Source organism: Brienomyrus brachyistius, chromosome 3 (genome assembly GCF_023856365.1).
Source record: "Brienomyrus brachyistius isolate T26 chromosome 3, BBRACH_0.4, whole genome shotgun sequence".
Classification (NCBI taxonomy): domain Eukaryota; kingdom Metazoa; phylum Chordata; class Actinopteri; order Osteoglossiformes; family Mormyridae; genus Brienomyrus; species Brienomyrus brachyistius.
The window spans coordinates 35,373,566-35,401,106 of record NC_064535.1 but is presented as its reverse complement, the minus strand read 5'-3'; the positions used below and the strand labels follow the sequence as shown (position 1 = coordinate 35,401,106).

Here is a 27,541-nt window from a genome sequence, read left to right as displayed (position 1 = left end):
ATCGGCCATGAAGGCTCAGGCCCTGAAAACAAGGGAAGCCCTGAAACCGAAAATATACACATGCGTGAACCGTCAAGCCATGTTTGAAGAAACGTCCCCTGATCTCAGCTCAGCGGACCTGCTGCTACAGGTTATAAGCACTGACCTGATTGCACGCTTGTCTTGGAGCCGTTGCTGCACATCGCCTTTGCCCTTAGAGCTGGCCAGCTCCCACACCGGCTGAATTCTGGTTCAGCATGACGAGTTTAACTTTGATCAATGACTTCACAGGCATTTCAATGACATCGTAAACATCTGTGTGTGCCTGTCAAAGTCATCTACAAAGACAGCTGCATGCTTGTGTTCTACATAGTGTGTTTACAAATATGTTTTGAGGGGGGAATTTCTTCATGACAGATTTGCCAGATCTTTGCCAGTCCCTTCAACCACAAGCAGATTGCTCTTCCTCTGAATATCTGATGCGTCTCCGCACAGGTTTCCAGGGGAATGTCCTTCCTGATTGCTCCTTCTCAGCCAGGCAGACTGCCCCAGCCTCCTTTGTGGATTTAAATGCCTTTAAGTGAAGATGAGCCAGAGTTCGAAAAGGGAACCTTGAAGGACAGGGCTGTGAAGACAGAGACCACAGGGAACAACTTGGAAATCCTGACAAGACTGAACACCACAACACAACACAGCTGAACACGCTTCAACAAAACGGTTTCCAAAAACAAAAGTTGAATATACTGACCTTGTGGTGAGCGCTCAAAACCAAATAATTTCCTCAGTAAACTGAAAGATACCGGCAACGTTTCCTAGATTCAATGAAAATCAAGGTGCCAAACTGACAGGGTACCAGTCATTAACGGGCTCAAACTAAATCCAAACTCCCAGTCAGTTCCAGGGCCCCTGAAATCAGACTCCACACGCGTTCAGGAGAAGCCTTTCTACTTTATTACAAAGAGAAGAAACTGGAACGTGGTCAGAAAATACAAGATTGATCTGTTTATCGTCATTTTTTTTTATTGGTTTTCATTTTCCTATGAAATGCTGCCGTTTAAAACAGCCAGAATGAAATGCTTCAGTTCTCCTCAGATCCCGAGTCGTTCACCTGGGTATGGATGTCCGCGTTCCGCTGCAAGTCTGGCCCTTCGAACCTCGCGTTTCTGTCGCCGTCTCGGAAAGCGAAGGAGTGAAGGAGCGCAGGGCACCAGCCCCCCCGCCCCCCCACCCATCCAGCAGCTCCAGAAATGTCCCGTTTTGTCCACGTATTGCGTCCGTGCACACCTCCGAAAAACGAGGTACGGCTGGTTTATGGGCTTTTCCCCAAAATAGATGTCATATATATATATAATATATACACAATCGTACATACATATCTTTACTCATGTGATGTCCAAAAATTAAAAAAATGTACACGTTTATTACAAAATCGTAACAAAGGCTGGACCGTGTTTCGCTCAATCCGGAACGAAGCGCAGGAAGACCGCGAGCCCGTGGGGGGTGGGGGGGGGGGGGGGGGGGCGCGGCGGTGACGCTCGATAAAACAGTCCTTCTCGTTGAACCTAGGCTGACAAAAATCTGTCAGGGAAACACATGAACAATGAGGCGGGTGTGGGGGGGGCATGGAGTAAAAAGGAGGGTAACGAGACATTTCAGAAAGGGGGGAGAGGTGAAAGACAAAAGTAGAGGCTGCTTACTTTTCAAAATGAAATCTCAGGAAAGTGTCTTCACATAAAAAATGCACAAACATTTGTGTTTTTATTAGCGAACAGTGCTACAATAAACAAGTTTTCTTTCCTGTCCCTTTGCTCGTTGCTGCGCCACCCCCTGCCCCCCATTATTCTCCTAACACTGGAAACTTAAGTGTCAACCTTGTTCTGCACAGAGAGCACGCTGTATGACAGCTGCCATGCTTTTTAACGGGGTGGGAGGGAAAAAAAAACACAAACAAAAAAATGAGACATGAGGGAGGACAGTCAGATGAGTGTTGGTGGTGTTGGGCAGCACATAATTGGAAAAGGCAGGAGCCCAAAGACCCCCCCCCCCCCCCCCCCCGTCAAAGTCGATTGCCAGATCCTCGAGGAATAAAAACCAGGGTGCCCGAGCCACGCCGAGGCCTGGGGGGGGGGGGGGTCGGTGGGCGACGGGCCCAGACAGCCATACCCCATGAACGGGGAAGTCCTTCAGAAGGCCTGCTGCGCTGGGTTGTAGTTGAAGGTCGACGGCACGTGTGGCCTCTCTTCCAGCTTGTCATACTCAAGGTGAAACTCCTGGAAGGCCGATAACCACAACATTGAAGTTAGTGCCCCCCGCCCTGTCAAGTGGAGGGCCAGGAAGGACCTTCCATGACACGAGCACATAAGGATCTGTACAAGAATGAAGCGCACCGAAAGAGTGGGAGCCAATCACAAAGTATACTGCCTCCACATTCAAAATACAGGCTTTGATTGGTCGGTGCCCAGACTGTCCACCAATGAACACGGAGTGCACATTCTGCAGAGGCGGAGCCTCAGCCCAGCAGCTTTACCTTAGCCACCTTCCTCCAGTTAAGACAATCGAAGAAGTAGTACGTCCCCCTCTCATAGGTGTTGGTCTTCACCGTGGGCTCCATGCCGGGCGCCCGCGTGATCCACACCCGCTCCTCCTTGTGGTACCGCCAATCCCGGTTAAAGCTGAGGCACAAAAGGACACAAATGCAGGAAGTGGCTTCATTAGAGTGAGTCTGCTACACTAGGCCCTTAATTTTCAGGGTCCACCCAGCCGGTCTCCTACTTACGGGAACCTGATTCACAAATGCTGGTGAATGGTTAATATTCCAAGGTTTTGAATGAAATGGAAAAATGTAAACCTCTGTCACATCACCTTGGCAGAGCAAACTTCGAAACTGAATCGCCGTCACGAGGCCGAAGAGCAGGATTCAGGTTCGGCCGGAGATGAACATATAACACAACCTTGGTTATGAGACTGGACGGAGGAGCCTGACGTAGTCAGTTTTCTCCACCATAGGCACAGGGCACTGTACATTCTAACCTGGGACACAGAGTACGGCAGGGACACCTACGGTCGAGGACAGTATCCATGTTTGTAATCGGTCTATTCTGGAAGCACATATTACAGCTCCGAAAGCAGAGTGCGGACTTAAATATTTATAAATGCCGGACCGTTTCACAGCAGGAGCTGAAATGAGATTCGTGGATAATCTCATACTCTGGCATCTCCGCATGAGTGCATGTTTGCTGTAGATTAAATGCGGGGGTTATCTGCTTTCGCTGCTCGGGGCAGGCGCCAAGACAAACGGGCCAGCTAAGCTACAGAAACTCCAAGGACGATGCTGTGGGTCCCTCTGACCCAGATGAAGGGCTTAACGCTGGCAGAAGCTGGGCCGTGGCAGCGGAGGCACCCAGACCCCAGCGACACTGGGTACCTACAGCTCTACGGCCGCCAGGAGCTGGAGAAGGTCTCCTCCATTCATGTAGTACAGGTAGAACAGCAGGTCTTCACCGTACCGCGACAGCTTTATTGCAGCCAGCTGTGTGAACGAAACGACAGTCAGCACCTCCAGTGGATTCATCTGGACTTCAGGAGAACAATGAAGCTGTACAGATACAGCCAACGGCAGTCATGCTCATCTCTAAGTCTACACTTAACAGTAATAGACCCCTTATCTGACAATCTGCACCATAAACTCCCACAAATGAAAAAGAATCAATTTCAGGTTACTGAACAACACAAACGGATACATGTTACCAGAGGATTTTCAATGACAGTCCCCTGCTGAAATTTCCAGATTGCAGTCTGTTATTGAAACAAATGGTTGCTTTGGTCCTTTACAGCTGAATCTAGACAATCCCTCACTTTTACCTGAAGCAGCTGGAGACATTTCACGTTCACCCAAGGAACTGGCAGGCAATTTCAGTCAGTAGGAATCTTAATTCAACCAGTCATCGGTTTTGATTTCAAGACTAGCAAGCGAACTTCCGGAAGAACAAACGATTACGCACACCAACAGCGGCCAGCTTCAGCACCAGCCTTGACCCTGTCTCCTCCCCATAACGACAATGGGGGAGCACCTACCTTATCCCTTATGTGAATGTTGGTCAGGTACTCCGAGGGAACGTGGAAGTCTGTCGGCGAGAGAGAGACATACCAGCAGTTAGCATGCAGAGGCGGTTTGCCTGTCCTGGGGCCCCCCGTCCTCACGCTGCCTGACACTTACCGATGTCCTGAGGCCGACACGGGGCTGACGCCCACGGAGATGCGAACTTGGGGTACAGATTCCTGGGGGAGGAGCAGAGGGGAAGAGTCAGCCCGCGGGCTGTGCACGGAAGCGTGGCGTTATACCATCTGGAACCCCAAAGTAGCCCGACAACACCTCAAGACATTCCAATTTTACTATAAAACACTAAATGACACTTTTAATTCACTGAAAAAGGGGAAAAGGTCCACAAGTATTGAGAATTGGCTAATCACCAGATGCTTTGGAACTAGGTGTGAAACTTACTGTGCTGTTGGATGACATGATGCGTAAATTAAGGCAGGCAAGCTTTCACTACTACAACCAAGAGCAATGCAGATTATGTAGATAAATACTTCACAGTATGTAATATAAAACACCCACCACCCAAGGCTGAACACAGGAGCAGGTTCCAGAAAGCACTTGATAGCTAGTTTTATCCCACCAGCATTTTCCAGTTAAAATATGTATTACGATACAAAAGGGCAGCAAGCCTACAGACCTGCCTTACAGAGGCTGCTTTAACGACGTCTAATAGAGGCACCAAACCATGAGAACTGAAGCCGAATCAATATGTGCCACATAGAGGAGTCATTCAGACACGGCTCGAGGTCCATTTCCTGTGTACTGAAGCACACGCAGATAAGCAGAGCTGGTCCATGCTGCCAAGTGCAATTGGTCACGGAGCCCGACACTAACAAACTTGATCCGTAACAGAGCAGAGGTCGCTGGGTATCAGTGGCTTCAGGCTCAGCAGGAACTGAAGGCATTTCATGGCAGACCCTTCATGTGCTGGATACGGCTCCTCAGACCCCACACTATCGACCAGAAACCAACACACAAAAGCTATATACTAATCTACTGCTCCGAGCAACGTGATGGTTTGCCCCAAGGGAGGTGTCTGATCCTAGCCCAGTTCAGTATGAGAAATTTGCAGGTTCCTCCTGGGTTTTCAAGGTTTTCCTTCACAGGCGTGTGAATGCGCAAGAGCCCTGTGAAGGACTGTCATCTTGTCCAAAGCGTACCCTGCTACAAATGTGTCCCTGGATCATCAGTCTGAAGGCCAATGGACAGAGTGCATGGATAAGCCAGCAGGAGAAGCGAAGCCTGCACCTTTGTGCCCTGTAACAGAGGGAGAACGAAGGCCCTTCTTACTCTGGGGAGTTGAGGTTCAGTCCTAGTGTTGTCAGGTCACTGCCCAACGCCAAGTGCACCATACCCGGGTCCGTCTCTGCCGCCCGGATGAACGTTAGCAACCCGATCATCCCGAACTGGTCAGTCACCATCCCAGTGGGAATGTTCGTTACCCGACCTGAAAGGCGGTCCAAAGAGTCATCAGGTAGGGGAAACCTTCAATCCAAAAGTAGTTCACATAAACCTCCAATACTTCCAAATTAAAAAAAAAGTAAACAACAAACCATTTCCTGCCATGCATGACACCGCAGCACGATCTCAAGTCGCTCAATCTCTGAGGAACTCACCATCAGGTAACACCTGGATCCCCTTCTTCTGCTGGTTATTGTTCTGCGCCGTTGAGCTCTTGTCTCCTGGGAACTTGGGTCCGTCTGTGCTGGAGGAATTCTTGCCTGATGAGTTCAAATTCTGAGGAATGACAGACAAAACAGAGCTATGAGGGAAGGTGACAGCTGGATGGACTGGATGATGGGAGCCAAAAGAGACAGGGAGTTTGACCGGCCATTCTCCCCCTTAGCAATAAAAGAACCATGACTGACTAGAAGAAGATGCTGAGACTGGAGGAAACACCTCGACCCATTACAAACCCACAAAGATCAGATGGATTAAGCCCTCCTTCTACACCTCAAATCTATCATGGGGTTTCTTGCTACCATGACTGGGTGAACATCGTCATCTAATCTGTTACCTAGTTCTGCATTTCCCCAGACTTTCATGACATTTCACTACTTCGCTTGGCTTATGAAAGTCCGGCAACAAAGAACAATGAAGACAAAGACCCTGAGCATCGCCCAGTCTCTCTGACGGTACTCACAGATTTGCTGTCATCGTTGTTCGACGTTGGGTCCTTGTAGTTGGGACCAGGCAACGCAGGGAAGTCCTCATTGTGGATGGAAAAGTCTTGGGACTGCTCGTTCGACGGTTTTGTGACCATACCAACTGGAAGATGAAGAGTTTTATCTAAGGACCGTGGGCAAGGACTGAGGCCAGGCCGTAGAAACCCTCCCAAATTCTTTCCGACCAGTGACAGGTCATCTGGGAGTTTGGATCCAGCCGTGTTGCTTTAGCAGAATGAAAAGACTGGTGATGAAACAAATTCACACAGCAATTTAGGCATTAAGAGAAGCCAGATAAACAGCTATTGTAACATTAGGTGCACTGAGAGTTCCAGTTAAAGCCTGCTGTCAGTCTGATATGGCCAAGGACAACTGGGAGGAGTGGTGACGATACGAGGATCCAGGCCCGCGTCACACACCGTAAGGAGCCCTCCCAGCCAGTGGGTTGAGTAACGGCGTTGGGTTGCCACTGCCTTCCCTTCGACTTCTGTCCGCCAGCGCCGGAAAGTCCGAGAGGTCCAAGCCCGTCACGTTTTCACTACCGTCTGTAAGGGTAGGGGAAATATTAGGGTGGGGAACCGAAATATCCAACACCTAAATCGACCCCGATGTAAGCGACTCATAGGAACTCTAAACAAATAGAGCAAGCAAGCAGCAGACAGCAGCTCAGGGTCAGCGAATCGGCATCTGTGTGTGTAGCAGGCTGACCCGTGTGACCTCACTACTACAGCAAACATTACAGTGGCTTCAGCTGTGACCTCATGATCTTCTTGTGACACCAAGGGACAGGTAAGAAAAGCTACGTATCAAAGGTGCTTTTTCAACATAATTAAAAAAAAAAAAAAAACCTTCAACCTCAAAACTGAAATCACAGTGCGAATTTAATCGGCAACAATCAAGCCTGATTAAGTATTCAGGCAGAAGGAACGACGGCTAACTTTGGGGTCCTTCAAAAGCACGTCCGAGAGCCACGCAGGAAGACGCAGATATGCTCACCTGTCCCATTGAAGATGTTACTCGATAACGAGTTGTTCATCCCAAATCCCTGATTCCTGTTCATTCCGAACCCAGACATGCTGCAACAAGAGACAGGCAGAGGTAGGATTAAACACCCGACAAGGCGGGGTAGCAGACAGACCTCGACCCCGAGGTGGCTCTGGGGGTCGGGCAATGGCCACACTCAATAATTGCTCAGAGCTGCGCCCTGCAGGTGCATGCTGGGAAGCGAGGTGGGACACACCCACCTGTTGATGGTGAATGGCTGCCTGGAGCCCTGCTGCTTTGGCATGCAGATGATGCTGGGGGAGCTCCTGTTGGGGCTGCCCAGCCCCGAGCTGCCCATGCTGTTGGTCCTGCCCGTCATTGCCATGCCCTGGCTCACCTGAGAGTGGTTCATCATGTTCCTCGTGTTCATGGGGAGGATGCCCCTGGGAAAAGGCCGGATGGTGGGTTAGGTTCAGGAGCAGACTGGTCCAGAATAACTACCGTCCTACAGCGAGTGTTCTGGAGGCAGCTTTGGGGTTGACCCTGGGTACCGGCGTACCTGCTGGGCGAGGGCGGCGTGTGCAGGGACAGGGTGGGCACGGCCGTCGTAGGGGGGACGTGACCCGGCAGCTGGTTCCCCTGCGTCATACTTCGGCTCAGTTGAGGGTTGTTGCTGCTCATGCTTCTCATGGGGAAGCTGAGGGCACCTGTGACACGCACACGCACTCAGGTGGGGGTCCGGGGCTCCACGCTCGCTCACAGAGCACTGTGGCGGCGTCCCAGTGTCCGAAAACCGCAGCCGTGACCTGCTTTCGCTCCCCAGGCATGCAAACTAACACGCCTGTTTACGGCTCTCTGCTACTGAACCCATAATCAGACTGCCGCTACTTCTGCTGTAATTAAGCCTCCCTAATCACTGCAGGATAAGGGCCTGCTAATTATTCCAGAAGTACCCGGCATGGAGTACGAGCTTAGGGGTGGCAGGCACACCCCACGACACCCTGAACTGGGGTGATGCCAGTATCACATCCTTGGGGTTGTTGTGGTTACGAGCTATGCTTCTGCTTATGTTAGTGGCAGGCACTCTGCTCAGAGACCCTGCTGCCGGGGGGGGGGGGGGGGGGGCTTTAATGTAACTACGGGAACAGCCCTACCCATCCCCAAGGAGCGTAAAACAACAACCACATCTGAGAAGAACATTTCTAACCACAGTGCATGAAGGGCCAGAGAGCCTTAAGGGGACTCCCCGTGAGAAATCGCTCAAATTAAAACTGGGGAAGCTTTCAAAATGCCCCCCCAACCCTTCATAGGTTCCAACAGGAACCTACAGCTTTTCTACCACCCATGCATGATCCAAGAAGCGAACAGGAACCAGGAGATTTGGCACCATCGCCCCGTAATTTGGGCCTTGCAGGCCCCACGGCAGGATGGCGGCAAGTCCCAAGGTGAGTGGGAGGCGGGGCTTACTTTGCTGTCCATATAAACTTGCACCAAGCTGGGACAGTTGACCCGATGACGAAGGCGATGGAGACGCCAGCATCTGGAAGAGAGCAGCAGACAGCGAGAGAAGAGTGAGCAGGCTTTCAGCAACAAGTCACGGGACGCCTGGACCTGTGTCCATCGGACGCACATGACCAAAGAGACCAACATTCCCCACACCAACAGAGAGGCGACGGGAAAACGCGCACACACCTAAGCACGAGGCTACAGGAAGCTCAAAGAGACAGACCAATGAAAGCACATAAAAGCGTTTTCAAAAAGCAGCAGTACCAGCAGGACAATGAACATCAACCCAGCGGCTTAGAAGTCGCACCTAGAGATTCATCCAGGCGTTACGGTGCCTGAGAGCCCCCTCAGATGAAAGGACAGACAGGAGAGGGCATGCAACTGTCATTCATTCTGTTCTTCCAACCTCCAGAACGAGGACAGGAGTCTCTCTAGGGCGTGAAACCAGCCAAAACAGCAGAAACTAAACTGCAGCACTGGGTGAGGCCCCACAGGGAATCACCCGTCTCCCCTTCCCCTCCAGACCGCAAAACCACAACTTGGGAGATGTGAGATCACTGAGCACAGCAATTCTGAGGTGCAGCACGGAAAAGGGACATCTGACAAGGCCAAAGGGCTGAAGGCATGGGGCCTCTCTGGGCCTAGACACAGTCTCACACGCGATGATATGAAATGATATGAAACCACCTTCAGACAGCGGCTTCTGGTGCGAGAAAAGCCATGGGTGAGTTGCATTTCTCCAGGTTCATATTTACCCCATTACTATGACAACCAGCTGGGCACTGCACTGCATTTGGCACAGCTATAAGCATCCAGCTACCATGGCAACACAGGTACGGCAAGCCGTAAGTGTCACATCACGCTGAGGTTACATCAGGTGAAGACGACTGGAGACTCCTTCCTCGCCCAGCTGCCGTAACAAGATCAGGTGGTGAGGACGGTAAACACCGTAACGAGAGGCAGCAGAGAACCTGAACTCAGAGGACCAAGGCCGTGTGGCAGAGACTGGCGGCCAAGTCACATTTACAGTGTCCTGTTGCTCCATGACAGTGACATTAGTCACCCAGGTAAGGCTAATTAAATATGGTCATAGCTCTGTCACTAGGAAGGACAGAGTAAGTGCATTTAGTAAGGCAGCAGGTTCATCAGTGTATCCTGTAAAGCCCTGATCGATTGGCTGACGAGCTGAGGGGGGGGGATCCTATGGGGCCCTTCATTAATTACACATGCAAGTCAGACCTGAGGAACTCCATCGATCTGCTGGTTAATAGAGAGAAGGTTTCCCTGAGGAGGCTTTGGGAGGCAGAGTGGGACAGGGGGCGGGCTGATCGTGGGCATGATGCCGGTAACACAGGGTGACAGGAAATGGGGGCGCGAGGGAGACTTTGGCATCGTGACCTAGCAGCTGTCCCGGGTCAGATCTGCAGCCAGGGCTACAGGGGCCACACAGCCTCCGCTGCGATTAGCTATTGGGGCCAATCAGCAGGATCCACCGATCAGCAATTGGAGATACGAGCCAGACAGTGCGGCCCGCTCCGACATTCTGCCCCCTCCATCTCCGTGATTAAAACACCTCCCAAGTCCCACGATTACACATTCATCCAACAAATCGCTGTCTGGACGTGCTCCCGTCGTTTCCAAGAAATTAAATTTAGCTTAAAAAGATGCATCTGGCCGGGGGTCAGTTCTAATGGAACTCCAGAAAATGAACCGCTCGGCATGGGCTCAAATCGGGGGGGGGGGGGGGGGGGGGGACAGTGAGACTCAGCTGGTAGGAAGCACTTCTCAGCCAGCGTGCGCACATACCCGCGCCTGGCTCGTCTCAAGCCCCGTTGTCGGTGGGTTAATTGTGTCAAACGGTGTGCCTGTTTGGCCAGGAAAGCTAGGTACTAATTAAAAGTTAGGGGTTGCAGGTCATGGGAAGTGTGTGATTAGCAGGCAGCAGAGGGGTCGTGCCGAGGGAAAGCAGGTCTCCTAAAAAGGGCCAGGCAAGCTGAGCGGAGAGACCTGCAGGAGCCTTGATTTAAAGGGTCCCCTGCACACAATTCTTCTGTTAAGCTCAGGGTAGCCCCAAAACGGGCGAGTGCCCAACAGCATTCATGCTGCCCCCTGCAGGCCGGCCCGGAGCCGTTCCAGCACCCGGCTCAGTAACGAGCTCCCCGGCAGCTTTGCCAGATGGCTGACCTAGACGTTTATATTCATCGTGATAGTGTTTTTTAACTGGGTTATCAGAAGAGGCCTGCTACACTCGTGTGTGTGTGTGTGTGTGTGTGTCTGTGTGTGTGTGTTACAGCGGGACAGACACAACTTCCTTAACAATAAGTGAAGTAACTCACTCTACACTCTTCTCCCTTATAAAAGCTGTTTTTAATCTAAAACACCATACTTAAAATGGTTTAGATACTCAGTTCAAACTCGATCAATATGCAAAGGACACTCGAGGAATCTCAGGCTGAGCACGCAGCAGCCCAGGAACCTGCCAGATTACCAGCTACCCCACCACCCCAGCCTTACCGCTCGGCAGGGAGTTCTGCGCAGCACTTATTGATGCACCTCCACAACCACAGAGCCTAAGTGCGACGTTCCGTGCATGCACGGGGACCGAGTGCAGCATTCACAGGTCAGGCTGCAAATCGTCAGAGCCCCAAGCAGAAACTGCCAAGTTGGCTAACATTTGTGGCTAACATTTGTGACTGAGGAAACCACCCAAAGTCAGTCGAAGCTAGTGATCTTCAAAGCCTGCCTGACAAGGACAGACTCGGGGCATGTAGCTCCGAGATTATTATGTGAAAGTAGCTGTATAACAGCAGGCAGTTCATCTTGTAGGAAACAAAATGTACGTCTGACCATAGCAAACCGACCAGCCTACTGCAAACAAGAAAACTGCAACTTGCATTTGGAAATTCCATACGCTATCATCCCATTAACAGCCAAAATGAGAAGCTTAAACATGCAAAATTTCTTTCATGATCTGTATAACTAATTTCACAGTATCACTTATCAAACACAGGGTGTCAGCCGGCTTGTGGGGCAGGAGGACCAGAGTGAAAACAGCTGTATGTGGAAGATCTAACCACCACTAAGAGTCGGAGCAGCAGAGGGATGGCTGAAGGGCGACTGGGAAGATCAGAGCAGCAGAGGGATGGCTGAAGGGTGACTGGGAAGATCAGAGCAGCATAGAGATGGCTGAAGGGCGACTGGGAAGATCAGAGCAGCAGAGGGATGGCTGAAGGGTGACTGGGAAGGTCATAGCAGCAGAGGGATGGCTGAAGGGCGACTGGGAAGGTCATAGCAGCAGAGGGATGGCTGAAGGGCGACTGGGAAGCTCAGAGCAGCAGAGGGATGGCTGAAGGGTGACTGGGAAGCTCAGAGCAGCAGAGGGATGACTGAGGGGCGACTGGGAAGCTCAGAGCAGCAGAGGGATGGCTGAAGGGTGACTGGGAAGCTCAGAGCAGCAGAGGGATGGCTGAAGGGTGACTGGGAAGCTCAGAGCAGCAGAGGGATGGCTGAAGGGTGACTGGGAAGCTCAGAGCAGCAGAGGGATGGCTGAAGGGTGACTGGGAAGCTCAGAGCAGCAGAGGGATGGCTGAAGGGTAACTGGGAAGCTCAGAGCAGCAGAGGGATGACTGAGGGGCGACTGGGAAGCTCAGAGCAGCAGAGGGATGGCTGAAGGGTAACTGGGAAGCTCAGAGCAGCAGAGGGATGACTGAGGGGCGACTGGGAAGCTCAGAGCAGCAGAGGGATGGCTGAAGGGTGACTGGGAAGCTCAGAGCAGCAGAGGGATGACTGAGGGGCGACTGGGAAGCTCAGAGCAGCAGAGGGATGACTGAGGGGCGACTGGGAAGCTCAGAGCACCAGAGGGATGACTGAAGGACGACTGGGAAGGTCAGAGCAGCAGAGGGATGACTGAAGGGTGACTGGGAAGCTCAGAGCAGCAGAGGGATGACTGAGGGGCGACTGGGAAGCTCAGAGCAGCAGAGGGATGACTGAGGGGCGACTGGGAAGCTCAGAGCACCAGAGGGATGACTGAAGGGCGACTGGGAAGGTCAGAGCAGCAGAGGGATGGCTGAAGGGCGACTGGGAAGCTCAGAGCACCAGAGGGATGGCTGAAGGGCGACTGGGAAGGTCAGAGCATGCCGGCACTTACGTCTTTCTCCGATCGATGTGGAAACATCGACTGTGAGCCGTAGTACATGCTTTCATCAGGGAAGTCGCTTTCGACCCCCTCTAAAAACTTCTTTCTTGCACTAAACATGCTGTTTGTCACCTGCAAGAAGAAAGGGAGACAAGTTTAACTGGCTGTCAGTCAAGTCACTCAAATGGCTGAGGCCCCTCCCAGCAAAATCAACACAGGTCACAAGTCATTTAATCTCAGGGGGCTACAGGGTCAATAAGGGGCCCGAGAGGCAGACAAGCAGCCCTGCTGTTGCATTTAACCAAACACCTCTGTGAGGTGTTTGGTTTCCTTGCGGTTCTGTTCAGAAATCCGGTACCACAAGGAACAAACCCACTAATCACCAAGTTCTAACCTTCCGAAATACTCACACCACCATTTGAAATGGAAAAACATGTTTTATTTGCTTGTGTAAAATTATTTCAAAGACTAGCCCAATTAACTGGCTAACTCTGCATGCATGTTAATCACAGGTCAGGGGCTGGATCTCTCTAACGAAGTCCAGGTTCTTTGTCGGGTGCTTGTGTCAGCAAACAGTAGAAGCAGAATCATCACTGCACTGATGATGTAGTGAAAACCTCAAACAAATTAAACGAATCTTGTCAGATGAAGGAGCTACTGAATCCTTCAGGCACTTCACTTCTAGGCAAGATGAGTTGCGAAAGTCGGGACCAGAGGGATGGAGGAAAATGGCCTGCTTTAAGACAGATCCAGAAAAATGAACAACAGTGACTCCCCCCCCCCCCCCCCCGCTGCTGGTACACAAACTTTCATTCCCACATCACTCCCCAGTGGTTAAAACCTATATCAAGCTACGTTTCAATTTTATTTAGTGACTAAGGCTAACAAAGACCACAAGTGAGACAATTTAAAGACACTCGCTGACTAAAAACTGCAGCCACTTTTAGCTTGACCAGACTGACAGCTAATGACTAGAGTTTGTTGTTATAAAATGGGGCGACCTTATTGTTTAATCGTTTCTTTCCAGCTCCCCGTGCAGTGCACAGAAAGACCGCAGCTCCATATAGCTTCACATTCATAATAAGAGCAGAACACCCACCCAGCTCTCATCTGGATCAATGCAACGATTCTTTAACAATAGGAATCCTTTTAATCCGCATTTAGTTTTTGACTGGCTTTGCAGTGCATGCCAGCATGGTTCCTTTGTGGGAGACCACAAGAAGGCTGCGCAGAAACCTTTGTGTGGATTTTAACAACAATGACAAATGTCCACAGTAAAGAAATCAGAATCTGCTCATGCAGGCTCTCTCACACAGACCGTTCCCGCAAAAGGACAGGATACGGATCAGACACGACAACGGGATGCGCCACAAGACGGGCCAATCGCATGCTGCCAAGCCCCCGCATAGACGCTGCCATCCGCAGCTGCCATCCCCCATACCAAAAGCATGAGACACAGGTTCAGCTCAGGGCCCCAGCCCGGAAGACACTCTCTTAACACACCAGGTTCTCTGTCTACATGCATTTTACTCCAGAATATAGAAAGGTGCTCCCTGTCACTGTCATTCAACCTTCATTCATAATATTTTTAACACTATTCCCACCAGAGCAGGAGAAACGCTGCTTAAGCATGAGTCGAACCATAAAAAACTTTTTTGGACCAGCTCTATTCGATTTGACACAATTACTTATTTTCAATAATTCAAGCGCCTTTGGTGCTCAGTGACACACAAGCTTTACCAAAACACTGACATCACAACACAGAATCCTAAGTTAAAGGACACCCAAGCATTTCCCCCAACCAGCAGCACAACAAAGGACTTCCCTCTCCACTGCTTAGTCACTGCAGAGGGCTGACACATCTGCGGACACACTGCCACACAGCATATGCCACTTCGCCGTTCACGCTTCGCTGCACCCAGATGCTGATGTCTGAACTTTGTCAAAAGCCAGCAGCTCCCACACTCATTAAATTCAGCAGCATGTCCCAGAGCCAAGCACCTCCAGACCAGCGTCACAGATAAAAGCCAACGGGACAGAAGCCGTCTCCTGACCTCTGCCGGATGGATTTTAGCGCTGAATGGTAGCTCCACAATGTGGGATGGGGTGAGGAGATAATGGGGCGTGCAAGGGCAGACAATGAGGCCATCTGCACGGTGCCACGTGGATCCAGGCCGAAGGGAAAACGAGCTCTGGGGACTCCGAGGGCCTCCGGGCCTCCGGCAGGAAATCCAGGTCAAAGACAAGAGGCAAGCGCCATGCACCAACTGCATGACAATTTGGGATTCCTCACACAGCGTCAAACAAGGATAATAATCACAACAGGCTCCTTGCACGGGTTTGTGTGATGCTGTGTCTGGCAGCCCCTGTTAAGCCCTGAACAGCTAGTAAGCCAGACCAGCTACTCAGTCTCACTTCAAGGGGATGCATTACCTCTGCCAGCTCACGCTTGTGGGTTTTCTGGTGACTGACATAACAGCCCCTTTATTTCCCCACCAACGGTCTCTTAATTCTTATCGCTAAATACGGAGTTGTGACTGAAGGTTGTCTAACATCCGCCCAGAGCTTGACCATCACTCCTAGACGGAATAGGAGCCGATCCCTGCTCCCTCCTTATGGCTCTGTGTATCTGGCAGGTGTGGGGTCCCACTGGGGTCTCTGTGCTGCACTAGAGCCGCTCAAAGCAGGCTGCTGACACAGCACGTGTCGAGTGCCAGTCTGCGTAGCACAGTCCCACTGGTCATCGCTCTGGTGCTAAATTAAAGCAATCCGACAGCATTTACGGGTGAGGCTCATCTCTGAAGGCAGCAGACTCCCAGCCCGACACGCATGAAAGGCATGCCCACAGGGGGTGCTGATTAATTCCTATTTATGCCACAGCGTACTCCTCAACACTCACAGGTCGCACTCATGGGAGAGGCCAACGCAGCCCGATTACAGCCAGGATTCATGCTACATGATGATACTGACATCGATGTACTCAGCTGCCACCCAACAGCCGGCTCTGGAGGATCCACAATCGAGGCTCATCCCCTACAGCCAGGTCACATGACGAACTGGATTCCAGGCTTACCCGGCACAGCGGGAAGTCGACAGCAATGTGCTGACCCAGATCTTGCAGCAGAAGAGGGGAGCTCATCCCATGTCATGAAAGGAGGCGCAACATGGACATTTTGATAAATGCAGAATGAAGAATATGTGCAGGTAACGGGTCCACTCGATCTGGGCAATTATTCAAATTCTGATTTCAAATGACGATCATGACTTCCAACGGCTATCAAGAGATAAACAAAACATTCAACATAAACCAATTGTGCTGTGTTTTGTTTACCTACGACGCTCCCATTTTGTGATGGACACCCCTTTCAGTTCCTTGTTTGTTTTTCAGTTGACTTAGAGGTCAAGGAAATGCTTTCGCCAAGAACACGAATAAATAAAACTGCAACCTCATGGCAGATGATGATGCCAAGCAGTCGGTGGTCTGTAACCGGCCGATGCAGATAGCGGTGGGAGACCCTAGGCGGGGCCACGCATCTCACTGCTGACCTACGTGCTACAGTGTCAACAGTGAGAACATCGAGTGCTATGATGGATTGGCGCCCAACCCCCTGAATAAGGTGACTCAAAGGGGCTGTGAAAAAGCACTCAACAGGAGAGACTTGCAGAAGGAGAGTTAATGCCACATGCCTTGTGATGCCCCTTTTGGTTAGGAGACATAAGGGGACACCGCAAAGACAGTAATCCAGCAGGTGGCCGACTCGTAGCCAACACATGCACCGCACCTGGAACAGGAACACATCCTGCGGCTTTGGTTTCTCTCTAATTCAGAGTGATGGGAACTGGACCTATCCACATTAAATAATCATACGTCTTTGTTTTACCCACAACACACCCTCCTGTGTATGCAATGACGGGGGTCTCACTCAAATTCAGGATTTTATTAACGTGCAAAGAAACCAGCCTGTATTGATAAACGCAGCAAATTCCGCACATCCCGCATCTGGAAGAGCCACCTGCACACAGGTTCTGTCGCAAAGGAAGGCATGTGGGGGTGGTGAGCAGGGGGGCATGCGCGACCCCTAGAGGGAAACCAATCTGCTCTGAGACCTCCTGTAGAGATGCGGCAGAAGGATACCCAAGGATGCAGAGATGCCCCCCCCCCCCCCCACACACACACAGAACCGAAACAGAGGCATGCTTCTGGCAGCGAATGAAATCACTCAGAGAGGGTCCAGACCAGCTTGCAATCAGTTGTAAATAATCCATGGGGTGCTACTTGCCACTGTCAGCTTTGTGGTCTGACAAGGATATCAAAGCTTTGGGAATAGGAAGCTCAGTCAAGAAAAGGTTACTTTAGTCATAGGCCATTAAAGCCCCTATGTGGGTCTAACTCAAAAATCAGCTATTTCCCTTCCATCTGCCTCCAGATGCGGCTTCCCATGATGCCGATCAGGAAAGGCAGTCACCCTGCCCCCACCGGAGGGGGGAAACTGACAGGTGAGACCCTACTTATAAGCACAGGTCGTTCTTAGGACAGCGACAAACTGTCGGGCCTTCCTTCTCTGACTGCCACAGAAAATTAGATATTGACTACGTGAGGTTATAGGTTCAACCCCTAGGCACGGTAACAAAGAGCTTTCGAGAAAAAGAATGGGGGGGATCTGGTCAAACGGGCATTGCCTTGTGCTAGATGGCTCTGGCCTTACAACCAATGCTCCCAGAGCGGCCAGAAAGGCCAGTGCCAAAGCGTGTGGGCGTATATCACAAGGCTACAGGTGTGCGCTTGGGTTTCGGAGATGAGGAAAGTAGTACCCTGGTGAAAAGTTAAAAAGTTAACTTCTAAAAAACAAAAGGTACGCCATCTCATTTGGACTCTTCTTAGCATCAGTCATGAAATAAATGTGCGGCACATCTGATCCTCTCGGAGCTAAGTCCAGAGAGAGTGGATCATGGGATAACGTCAAGCCCCGTCTTGTCAGACTGCGGTGTGCATCTGCGCTCCGGCTGCTCTAGAAGAAGGGAGTGGGTACCTGAGCGAAGTGGAGAGCCACCTTCTATCCAAACACCAGCGGCACAGTGAACAAGAGCAATACACCTGCATGTGCTCCTCAGAGGACCTACTGGGCTTCTTAACAAAGGCAACATGACAGAGAAATACAACTTCCCATGACGCCCTCCACCAGTGCCATTACACACAAGCAAGTTCGTCCACTGAAAAATAGGATGACAAAGATCTATGTAAGCTCCAACGGCAAACAAAGCTCTGGACCGTGTAACACCAACCACAACAATTACGCCAAGTGAGGAGAGAGCCACAAACAAGCCAACAACCATACTGCAATGATTAGTCTGCTGGAGACTGGGAATGAGGTTGCATGGGGTGCAAATGTATACCCAACAACACACATGCAATTCCAGGTAAAATATTGCTGAAAGACAACGAAAGTGTCAGAGGAGGCTGAATTACAAAAGCGCGGTGCTCCAACACATACAGCTGGTGTCCGGGGAGTCCCACTCTCTCTTCTTCCCACTCTCCATTGAAAAGCCCACGTACTTCTGCGTGCAGCTTAAGCCCCAGAACAGAGGCGGAGATACGCCTACTGCATTTCTAAATTGATATCCCAGGGACTGGTGGCGGCGGTATCCAAGCCGCCATATGCACCAGCAAAAAGGAGATATCATTGGAGACCTTTCTTCAGAAAAGCTCCAGCTGCCCAGTGTGGCCCGTGCGCCCGCCACCCTGCCGAGGGCCAGTACCTGACAGGGCGGCTGGCAGACCATGCGCAGGGGGACCGGTCAGCTACAAAAAAAGGCAACGGCCCACTGAGACTGTAACGTCAGCCGCCGCCCGCTGCCGGCAGCACGTAGGTGTTACTGTACTGCTGTTCTGTTACAGTATTCACAAGTGTCGAAGGATTCCAAAGGCATGTGTACAAAGTAGAGGGAAAATTCCTGTGTTACGTTATTGGAGCATAGTCCTGTCACAATGATTATATGACTGCCAACCCAGCTTTGAGATAGTTAGGACCGTTGTTAACGAATAAAAAAAAAAACAACATATTGGCTATAAGTCAGATATAAGTCATAACAAATAGAACAAAGTAACATGTTTGACAAAGTTAGTTTAGGACGGTTCCTTTCAGTGTCTCTGAACATCACACAAAAGTTCCTGTGTGACACCCTACGTACGGTTTCTTCCCCAACCTTTTCTCGGTGAAGTGGGAGTGATGTCACGCAGAGGCGCCGCTCAATAATGCAAGAGAACCACATTCGTTCATTGGCCAAGGGAAAAGCAACCGGAAGTCAGAAAGTAGCCAAACTAAAACTGTATATAAACATTTTCTACCATCTATAATCAGAATTAATGGTGGGCAATCTGACAATCGTCTATTGTGATCGATCTTGAAGATGTCCACGATCTACTTTTCACAGAAATTGTGATCTTACGTTCTTCTACTAATACTTCACATAAAACGTCTATGGCCATAATGACGTGTCACTATCCTCACCCACCTCGCTCGCCATGGTGATAGCTCACAAGGAATTGTTTTTCAAATACATTACACAAGAAAGAGACCCTGTAGAGACATATGATCTAATTTGGCCAATTAGCACAGCCATCCAGTAGAAAACCATTCTGTCAGCTTGTGAATAAAGTATGGATCGAGGGTATAACTATCCGACTAATACCACCTGCCAAATTGTACCTTGCACGCCTGGACCACATTCTATATTTTTATAGTTCGTTCACAAGCAGTCTATAAAATGACCTGCTGAGTGGCACTAGACCTTCATTTCTCTGTTGCCCAAATCAGAGCTCAGGGACCCTCATACAACAGTCCACATTTTTTTCTTTCACCCAGCTCCCAAAACACCTGTACCAGGTTTTGGCGTTCCTGATTGGATGGAAGGTGGGAGGGAGCAAAAATAGGGCCTGTCTGGAGGTCCCAGAGGACTGGGATGGGAAACTCTGCAACAGCCGATTTAGAGGCTAATCCAAACACCCTGGAAGGTGCTAGGCTGCAGAGCATACTGAAGCAGGGTGCAGCAATCAGGGTGATCAGCTCCAGTGACTGCCACTTTTCCAGCCGATCACCCGACAGCTTCTCATGTCAGCCTTCACAGAAAGTAGTGTTTTATAATTTCAATAAGCGACCCAGAGCTCCTGCAATAGCAGATACACATTTTATAACAATATGGAGCCGCATTAGATATTCCTTTGTTGGACTGAAAAACCTTACAAAAGTACTACCACTACGTATAATAAAAGGTGCAAGAGAGCTGACTGGGTGCAGGTTTGACACAGGCACAAAGACGGGATGGGAAACTGAAATGAACAGCCAGCTGCTCTGCAGCACTGCAAGGAAAGCTGATTATAGCAGCAAACCAGAGATGTAGCCAATCAAATTTACATATGGGTAAGAATTAGGGCTGCCGTGATTAGCCGACGTAATCAATGACGGCGATGCTGAAAATGCAGCAACATCAATATTTAAAATCGACGCATCTTTAAGAATGACGTTTATGAAATTACCATTATGATTTCTAAAAATGTTTAAATTCATTCTAACAAATGGTTTCCTTTAATATCACTACGTAATTATTAATAGTTCAAATCATCACAAACCAAAAAGGTGATTTTACAGTTTGATGGCACCACTACACAGCAAGACGAAGGAGTATCTGAAGAGAAAACACACAGGCACTATTCTGAACCTCCAGAATAAGCAAAACCACCATAAGTGTCGTCTATTCAAATCACCAATCACTGCTTTTTAATATCTTTTGGCTTTGTAGCTACTAAATACGCTATTTACGCCATAAAGTTTTCTGCCTGCTACAGTATCTCCTTGAATAAGTGTTTGAGATAATGTTTAGGCTAAAATCTGGGCCTATTCTACATGGATTGATGGTGTCAGAGTGTGTTCGTGCGCATTGGACCCGTTGGGACCAATGTTAGTATCGTATCCTAAAACTGAAACGAAAGTGGACACTAAACAAAAGAAAGTAATTCGTGAACTGAAATAAAAATGAAAAGTATATTTACAAAAAAAGGTGTCTGACTTTAATCTGCATAAAGTAGCACCACACCACCAAATCCTTTTATCTTCTTTACCCACGATATCTCCTCTTTTAGAAGATGCTGAGCAGCCGCTTCCTTCACCGCCAAAACAGTGGACGAATTGCCAAAACAGCAGCATGTGGTGTTCCGCTAACCAAATTTAACAGGCATAAGGATCCGCCGAATTTATACAGGTTACTAACTTTTGGGCGTTACAGCATGCATCTCATTACTATTTCATGCATGCTGCTAATTTGCTTATTGAATTGTGGGCGAAAATAATGTCCGTATAATGGCGTCCAGTACCTAAAGCCCTGCAATAACATACAGTTTGTTGTCAAAATAAAATTAACTTAAATGGCCTGTTTGACTTTTGGAGGAAAATGAACCGTTTAGATTAATCAACTAATTGGTAAAATAGTCTATAGATTAATCCAGAGAAAAATAGTCATTAGTGGCAGCCCTAGTAAGAAGGGAGACACGCGAGGCCTGGCATACAGCCAGGCCTTTTTTAATCTGTACCAATATCACAGGCCACACACTGCAGTCGTTTCCGGACATATGTGTACAATCCTGGACAAAGCAAGTAGGGGAGATTCAGGGAAAGCAGACCACAGACATTCAGCACCAAAAGCCCTTTGCAGCAAGGAAACGTCAAGTATTCAAATACAAGGCATTAAAAGGTATGATAAATATATTTATCATAATCAGTTTGGTTGGACACTTAAAATATTAGAGGCGTATTGTGATACCCAAAAGTTAGTACTGCATAAATTTAGCATATTCTTACATCCAATAAATGTTTAAACAGCAAAAAGTAACACTATCATCGTCTTTTTACCTTATCACAATATCTCTTTTTTTTAAAGGGTACTGCGAATACCGGGCTATTTTCTTCACCGCAACTTCAACTACTTACTAATTCCACAATATACCAAAACCGTCACACACGGTGCCCTCCGCTAATGGAATTAAATAAACACAAGGATATACCGAATTTATACAGATGACTAACTTCACATTAGATATTAAATCAGATCAAATGGAATTGGGACCTTGTAAATTGTAATTGAATAAATTCAGGAAATCATTGGAGATACCCAGCCATGATATGACCATCCTCCTTCTCAGTCTCAGTCGGCTGTTAAGTAGCTAAAAAACAGCAGCTCTGATACAATCTAATGGCCTTATTTACATGCTGCAGACAATAATAGGGGTATTTGTGCAGTTTTCAAGATCTTCTTGAGTGGGCCCTCATGGAGCACATAAATACAAAGGTCAGCATTCTGCGACTTCTCACCATTCAGAACCATCATTCCTCGAAAGGCAACGTCCATCCACATTACTGACCATCACACTGAAGTCATCAGGTGCCAATAAGAGAAATGCAACCGGGTAGCTAAGGCTGTAAAAATGTTTCGCGAAACTTTAATCCCCTGCGCTACAATGTCCGAACAGTATGAAGGTAAGAAAAAGACTGGGCTTACTGGCAATGTAAGAATTGCATGTGCATAACATGCGATGTTGGTATTAATATTACCCCGCACCTATTATTATTTGGAAGAGTAGAGTACATTTCAGTTTTATTTGGAGGTTGGTAACCTATGGACTTTTTAAAGATGAGTATAAAAGAAAAGAAAGTGAAAAAGGTCAATGTTGTGTTATGTGGTGAATTTAAACAAACTGAGAAATGACATAAGTAACTAACATTTGTTTTGTTATTCAAATCTGTTGCACCTGCTCTTGTGTGGTAAAGTAAAATATGTCAGATTAAGCCAGATGTACAGCAACTAACTTTCAAGTCATTGTTATTTGAAGCTCTTTATTTTGAGACTTGTTTAAATGAGAGAAAATGAGTCACTTCTGCACAAAAATTGGAAATCAGAATCGGCCAAGAAAATTGCAACCAGTTCATCTATAGCACGAAAGAATCATTCTCCCAACATGCCTTAAATTATTCGATGGACCAATGCTTTAAACAGACATATCTTTATGTAAGAGCAGATTTTTGCATTCGAAGTCCCAAAGGAACACTTCTCAGTCTTGCAGACACCGGGAGGTCTGCTGAATGGAGGTAGGCTAAACGAAGCAGAAGTCGCGATAATCATGCTTCATTTTCAGTGCATTAGACACAAATACTTTATTAGACAATTAATACTTTTTTGCTAGGTCAAACTCACCCAGACCTAGACAAAATGTTAATATTTACTAATCCATCAGTAACAAGGACACCCTTCTTATGCAAAGCAATCAGACTAACTCTGGCAACAACAATTCCTGGGGAGGGATAATGCTTCCTGTTCCATCACACATTACACAACTGACAGAGCTACAGTGCTGAGCGCGTTATATGATTCAGGAGGGATGGGGATGGCTGATTTGAGTGTTGCAGGCAGAAAGCATCATGCTGGGAGCTGGGGAGGGCCGTCACAGTGCGGTTTGGAGGCAGCGGGTGAAGCAAAAGCAAGCTGACAGATTCTCACCCGTTTTCCAGCGTTGTAGAAGCCGGGCCCAGGCTGACACACCTGACAGGGCTAATCAGATAAAACGCTAGCCGAGGTCAGATAATCCTGCAGGAAAATGCTGGCGACTGTACTCAGGGACTTCAACACGGGCTTTCAGGGTCAACGCGGGATCTTAAAAGCTGATTTTTTTGGAATGCATACTCTCACTATTGCCTGCCAAGACCAATCACTGCTGAGTAATCGAGATGCTCAATTCCTCAACTCAGGGAAATGGCATAATTAAAAAAGGTGTTCATTTGTTTTTGTTGTTTTTTTAACTGCCGATAAACCTTTAGAGAAAGACACACGTCACTGCTGCCCTGTGTTAGCCAATGGGAACACTGGTGAATCTGTCGTTTGTTATACGTCCTGTGTTTATAATCACTAACGGCAAATAGTCAGAGCTGGAGAGAGAGAAAGCTGCACAAAATGCATAATGTGAAAACAGCACTTGCCCCAGCAGTGATCTGGTTACTTCAGCAGATGGATGCTTTATAGGATGTGGGGACGAACATGATACATTATGCGGTTGTGCTGGTTCTATGAATGAAAGGCTTCAGAATCTGAATGACAACGTTGCTTAATGGAAGTGAGGACAGTTTGTTCTCGAGTCAGAGAAACACTAAAGGATGGGGCCATAAAACACACAGCTTTCCCAATTCAACAGCACTGTCACTATCCGGCTCATAACACACATGACGTGGGCTGCAGACAGCAATCCATCTAGAACCTCAGGCTTGGCCGACACAAACAAACATACTTTTGTTACTCCAAAGAAACATTAAGACATGCTGTTAAACAATCTGTCCCACATTTCAACAATAGTCTCTCCTCTTGAATATAATCCCACAGTAGGATGCTCAGAAAGCGACTCACAGTTAGTGCCCCAATGCCGACACAGTCGGCATCCTCTGTGCCCCAGGACGATCCCCGCTACAATGGGGGCACCCATTTCAGAATTCATACTTTAGATCCTGCTCATTAAGACATTTTCTACAGAATAAATTTTAGCTGCAAGAAACTGATAAAAAAACAACATACTCTAAAGCACTTTAGGGTGGAAACACGATATTTTGCTTACAATTCTAGGATCATGTCAAGCAAATACTCCTTGAATATTAAAGGCAGAAGGGGAGGGGGCACGTTGGGAGTCAGGTGACCATGTTCATTTCAAATGAGCCACTCCCTCTCTCCTGTTCATGTCTAAGGCTACAAACTCAACCACTGTTTCTCTCTCATACACTTGAACCTCAAGCCTTTCCCTATTAGGTGTTATACCTATTAAGGACCAGCTTAGTGTACATTATTCGACATTAGCTCTGTTCTCAGACGTATGAACTAGCTGACGTAAGTCTTCAAATAGAGGCTTTCCCCAATAACCTTACGCACAGCGTGTCACGTCCACAACCCTAATCACAGCAATTCTAACAAAACGAACTAAAAAAAAAAAACAGCTTCAAATTCATGTCTAGTAAAGTTGCCTCACAGGATGGAAACAGTGCAGCACGGCCACAATAAACACGGGTATGGCCTCAAATGTGCTAAGTAACTGCGCTCTGAAGAAATGACCAGAGCCAGTACATTCCTGCTAGCGGTTCATTTTAATAAAAATGGGTTCCATTACACTTCTGAGAGAGTGAGGGCCAAATGCTGTAATGGCAATATGCTTTATAAAAGGGAAAAGGCAGGGGAATAGATCATATTATGGTACAGTGCTGAAATGTGGGACAGCATCTTTTCATGCATTTCAATAACCCACTTCATTGACAGCATTCGCTTCAGATATAGTACTAACTTGCTGCAGTGTTGTTAATCCCAAACTTTAACTACCAGTCATATGTCCAAAGCCAGGAACACCGTGTCAAACGTTCATGTCCCACCAATAAGAAAGAATCTCTGCCCCCGAGCAGGAAACAGGAGAAAACTGCGGCTCTTTAGTTTCTGATGCCAGTCTTAGCACCATATTTAATCAGGACAGCAAACATTTCAGCCACACAAAGATTCTTTCTAAGGATTTCCCCTGAAAACAGCGACCTGTCAAACCTCACTCCACTATAACATCATAACTAATGTTTGTGCAAAAATAATTTAAAATGAAATTATGAAAAGGTTATGAAATTTGTTCTCAGACGAAGCAGATTATATGAAACCACAGAGTTAAATCATAATGCACATTTTTGGATTCAAAATCGGTAATGTAATGTAAACTGAAAATACAAAACGACTAATTTCAAAGAAAAAAACCTGGAGATCTTAAACTACTTGACATTTTTGACCTCTATTCCAGACTATAATGATAGAAATAAAAGTATTAACCATAAGACCAACTGGGACATGGTTATTTTTATCTATGAAAAGCCAAAATATTCCCAGTCTCATTCCGCTTAAACTATCAACACAACACAGGTAACAATAAAGATAATAATAACAAGACTGCATGTACGGCTTAAACGGGATGAATTAATAAAAGTGCAATGTGGGGCTGTTTAAAAAAGTGGGACTTTATGTATGATGATAATGTTCCGCGTCCCGGACAGGCCTCTGGTGCGTAAAGGCAGAAGTGGATAGCCGTCTGCGCTCAGGAGGCTCTTCATATCCGCCGCGACACGCCAAATACACACACACACACCGTAAAAGTACAAAAACAGAAACAACTCCAGCTTATCGATACGTCAGAGGCTGATGCGATGCCAACCAGGCAGAAAATTAAATTACAGTAACTGATGGGACACGGCTGCAGGCTCACTTTTAATTGAAAAGATCAGCAACTCCGGTGGAACCGTGATTTCGTTTTTGCCCAGTAATTTACGGGGGTGGCTTTACTTTTGTTTCAATCACCCACGATAGCTCGATATAGGCTGCTAGTTGCGGCCATATAGCCACCCATACAGGTAACTCGCATCGAGGAATAAAAGGCACCGCAGCGCGGGTGACAGCTGCGGAGTGACAGCAGCGGCGGAGCCCCCTGGAGAGCCTGCCGGCTTTGAAGCTCGGCTGGTTGGCAGTGATGGTGCCGGCCAACCCTTCCGTCACCGGACGCGTAAAGGCGTCAGATCCGCGGACACTCCTCTTTAAGCCCCCTCAATTCGTCGGGAACCGGGACGCCGTTAGTCCAGCAGTCAGGACTCCGGCGGTCTGCCGGCTCCGGGTTCCTACAGAGCAGACTGATAGGAGGGTGTCGGACTGGCCGGCCCACCGTCGCCTGACTGGCCGCTCCACCGCTACGGGCTACGCCGTGTTTATATCTAAGATCGGTTTCCAGCAGACCCCACCGTGCCGTATACGCGGCCTCCAAGCTGAAGCTGGTGTGCCCAGAGCGGCAACGATTTCCCCATAATACGGGAGTAAATCGGCGGCCGTTAGGTGAGCGCTGGCGGGCCGGGCCTGCTCGGGCCCAGCCTCCTCCCCTCGGTCCTCCGCGGCCCCAGACAAAAACCCAGCAGCGATAAAGACACCGTCCGTCTTCAGTCCCGCCATCCGACCCGGACACGGACGGCCAACTCCACCGCGACGCCTGTTCTTACGGGCGGCCGTCCATTGGCGGAGCGAACCGAGAATTATTAAGAAGAAAATCATAAGAAGAAGAAGGAAAAAAACTCACCGCATTAATTTCTCTTCCCCTCGCAGATCCAAGATGGCGGCGTATTCCGACAGTGGATGCTGGGTAATGACCTTTAACCTCCGACCCCTTCGTGATCTCGGAAACATGGCTGCCGTTGCCATTAGCTACCGCACATCATGCTTGTCAAATGTCTACTTCAGGAATCACGGACATACTGCTACATAAGTATCGTTTTGATATAATTTAAATGAAAAGCATCCTGTTGGTAGCCACATAACTGCTCAGCGTCCGTGCTGTTTCTAGCACCGTAGCTAGATATATCGAACATATTTTTTTTAACGTATCGACGTAATCAGTATGATTGCGGAGTCATTATATATACGAATCATATATATATATATTTATATATATATATATGAATTAATCAGGTAATTTGTCGTCCATATGCAGGTAGCTCAGGTCTTCGTACAACTAGCCAGCTTACCCCGTATTAACGGTGCATGTTGACATATGGCTGTCCGTCCTGTCATTTATCGCTGCTTAAC

The 27,541-nt window shown here is 48.4% G+C and overlaps 1 protein-coding gene across 1 annotated transcript; it reads right to left on the bottom strand.

The window, feature by feature from the left end:
* Positions 1 to 907: 907 nt before the first annotated feature.
* On the bottom strand, positions 908 to 27,541 carry LOC125738270 (CCR4-NOT transcription complex subunit 2-like). Its single transcript, XM_049007081.1, has 16 exons — positions 27,481 to 27,541; positions 27,036 to 27,160; positions 12,881 to 13,000; positions 8,695 to 8,767; positions 7,787 to 7,934; positions 7,488 to 7,670; positions 7,240 to 7,319; positions 6,663 to 6,788; positions 6,222 to 6,346; positions 5,695 to 5,815; positions 5,369 to 5,525; positions 4,196 to 4,257; positions 4,054 to 4,103; positions 3,408 to 3,508; positions 2,507 to 2,651; positions 908 to 2,249 (listed from the first exon to the last, which is right to left on the bottom strand). Exons 1-16 carry the CDS (start codon positions 27,524 to 27,526, stop codon positions 2,163 to 2,165), a joined length of 1,749 nt encoding a protein of 582 aa, XP_048863038.1. The 5' UTR covers positions 27,527 to 27,541; the 3' UTR covers positions 908 to 2,162.

What these genes read in the sequence shown, in the direction of transcription:
- LOC125738270 (XM_049007081.1), bottom strand. Translation starts at nt 27,526, where the DNA reads ATGACAGGACGGACAGCCATATGTCAACATGCACCGTTAATACGGG. An exon ending in CACATCGATCGGAGAAAGAC is followed by an intron (nt 8,768 to 12,880) that starts GTAAGTGCCGGC and finishes GCTCTCTTCCAG; the next exon opens with ATGCTGGCGTCTCCATCGCC. An exon ending in ACGCCGCCCTCGCCCAGCAG is followed by an intron (nt 7,671 to 7,786) that starts GTACGCCGGTAC and finishes GCCTTTTCCCAG; the next exon opens with GGGCATCCTCCCCATGAACA.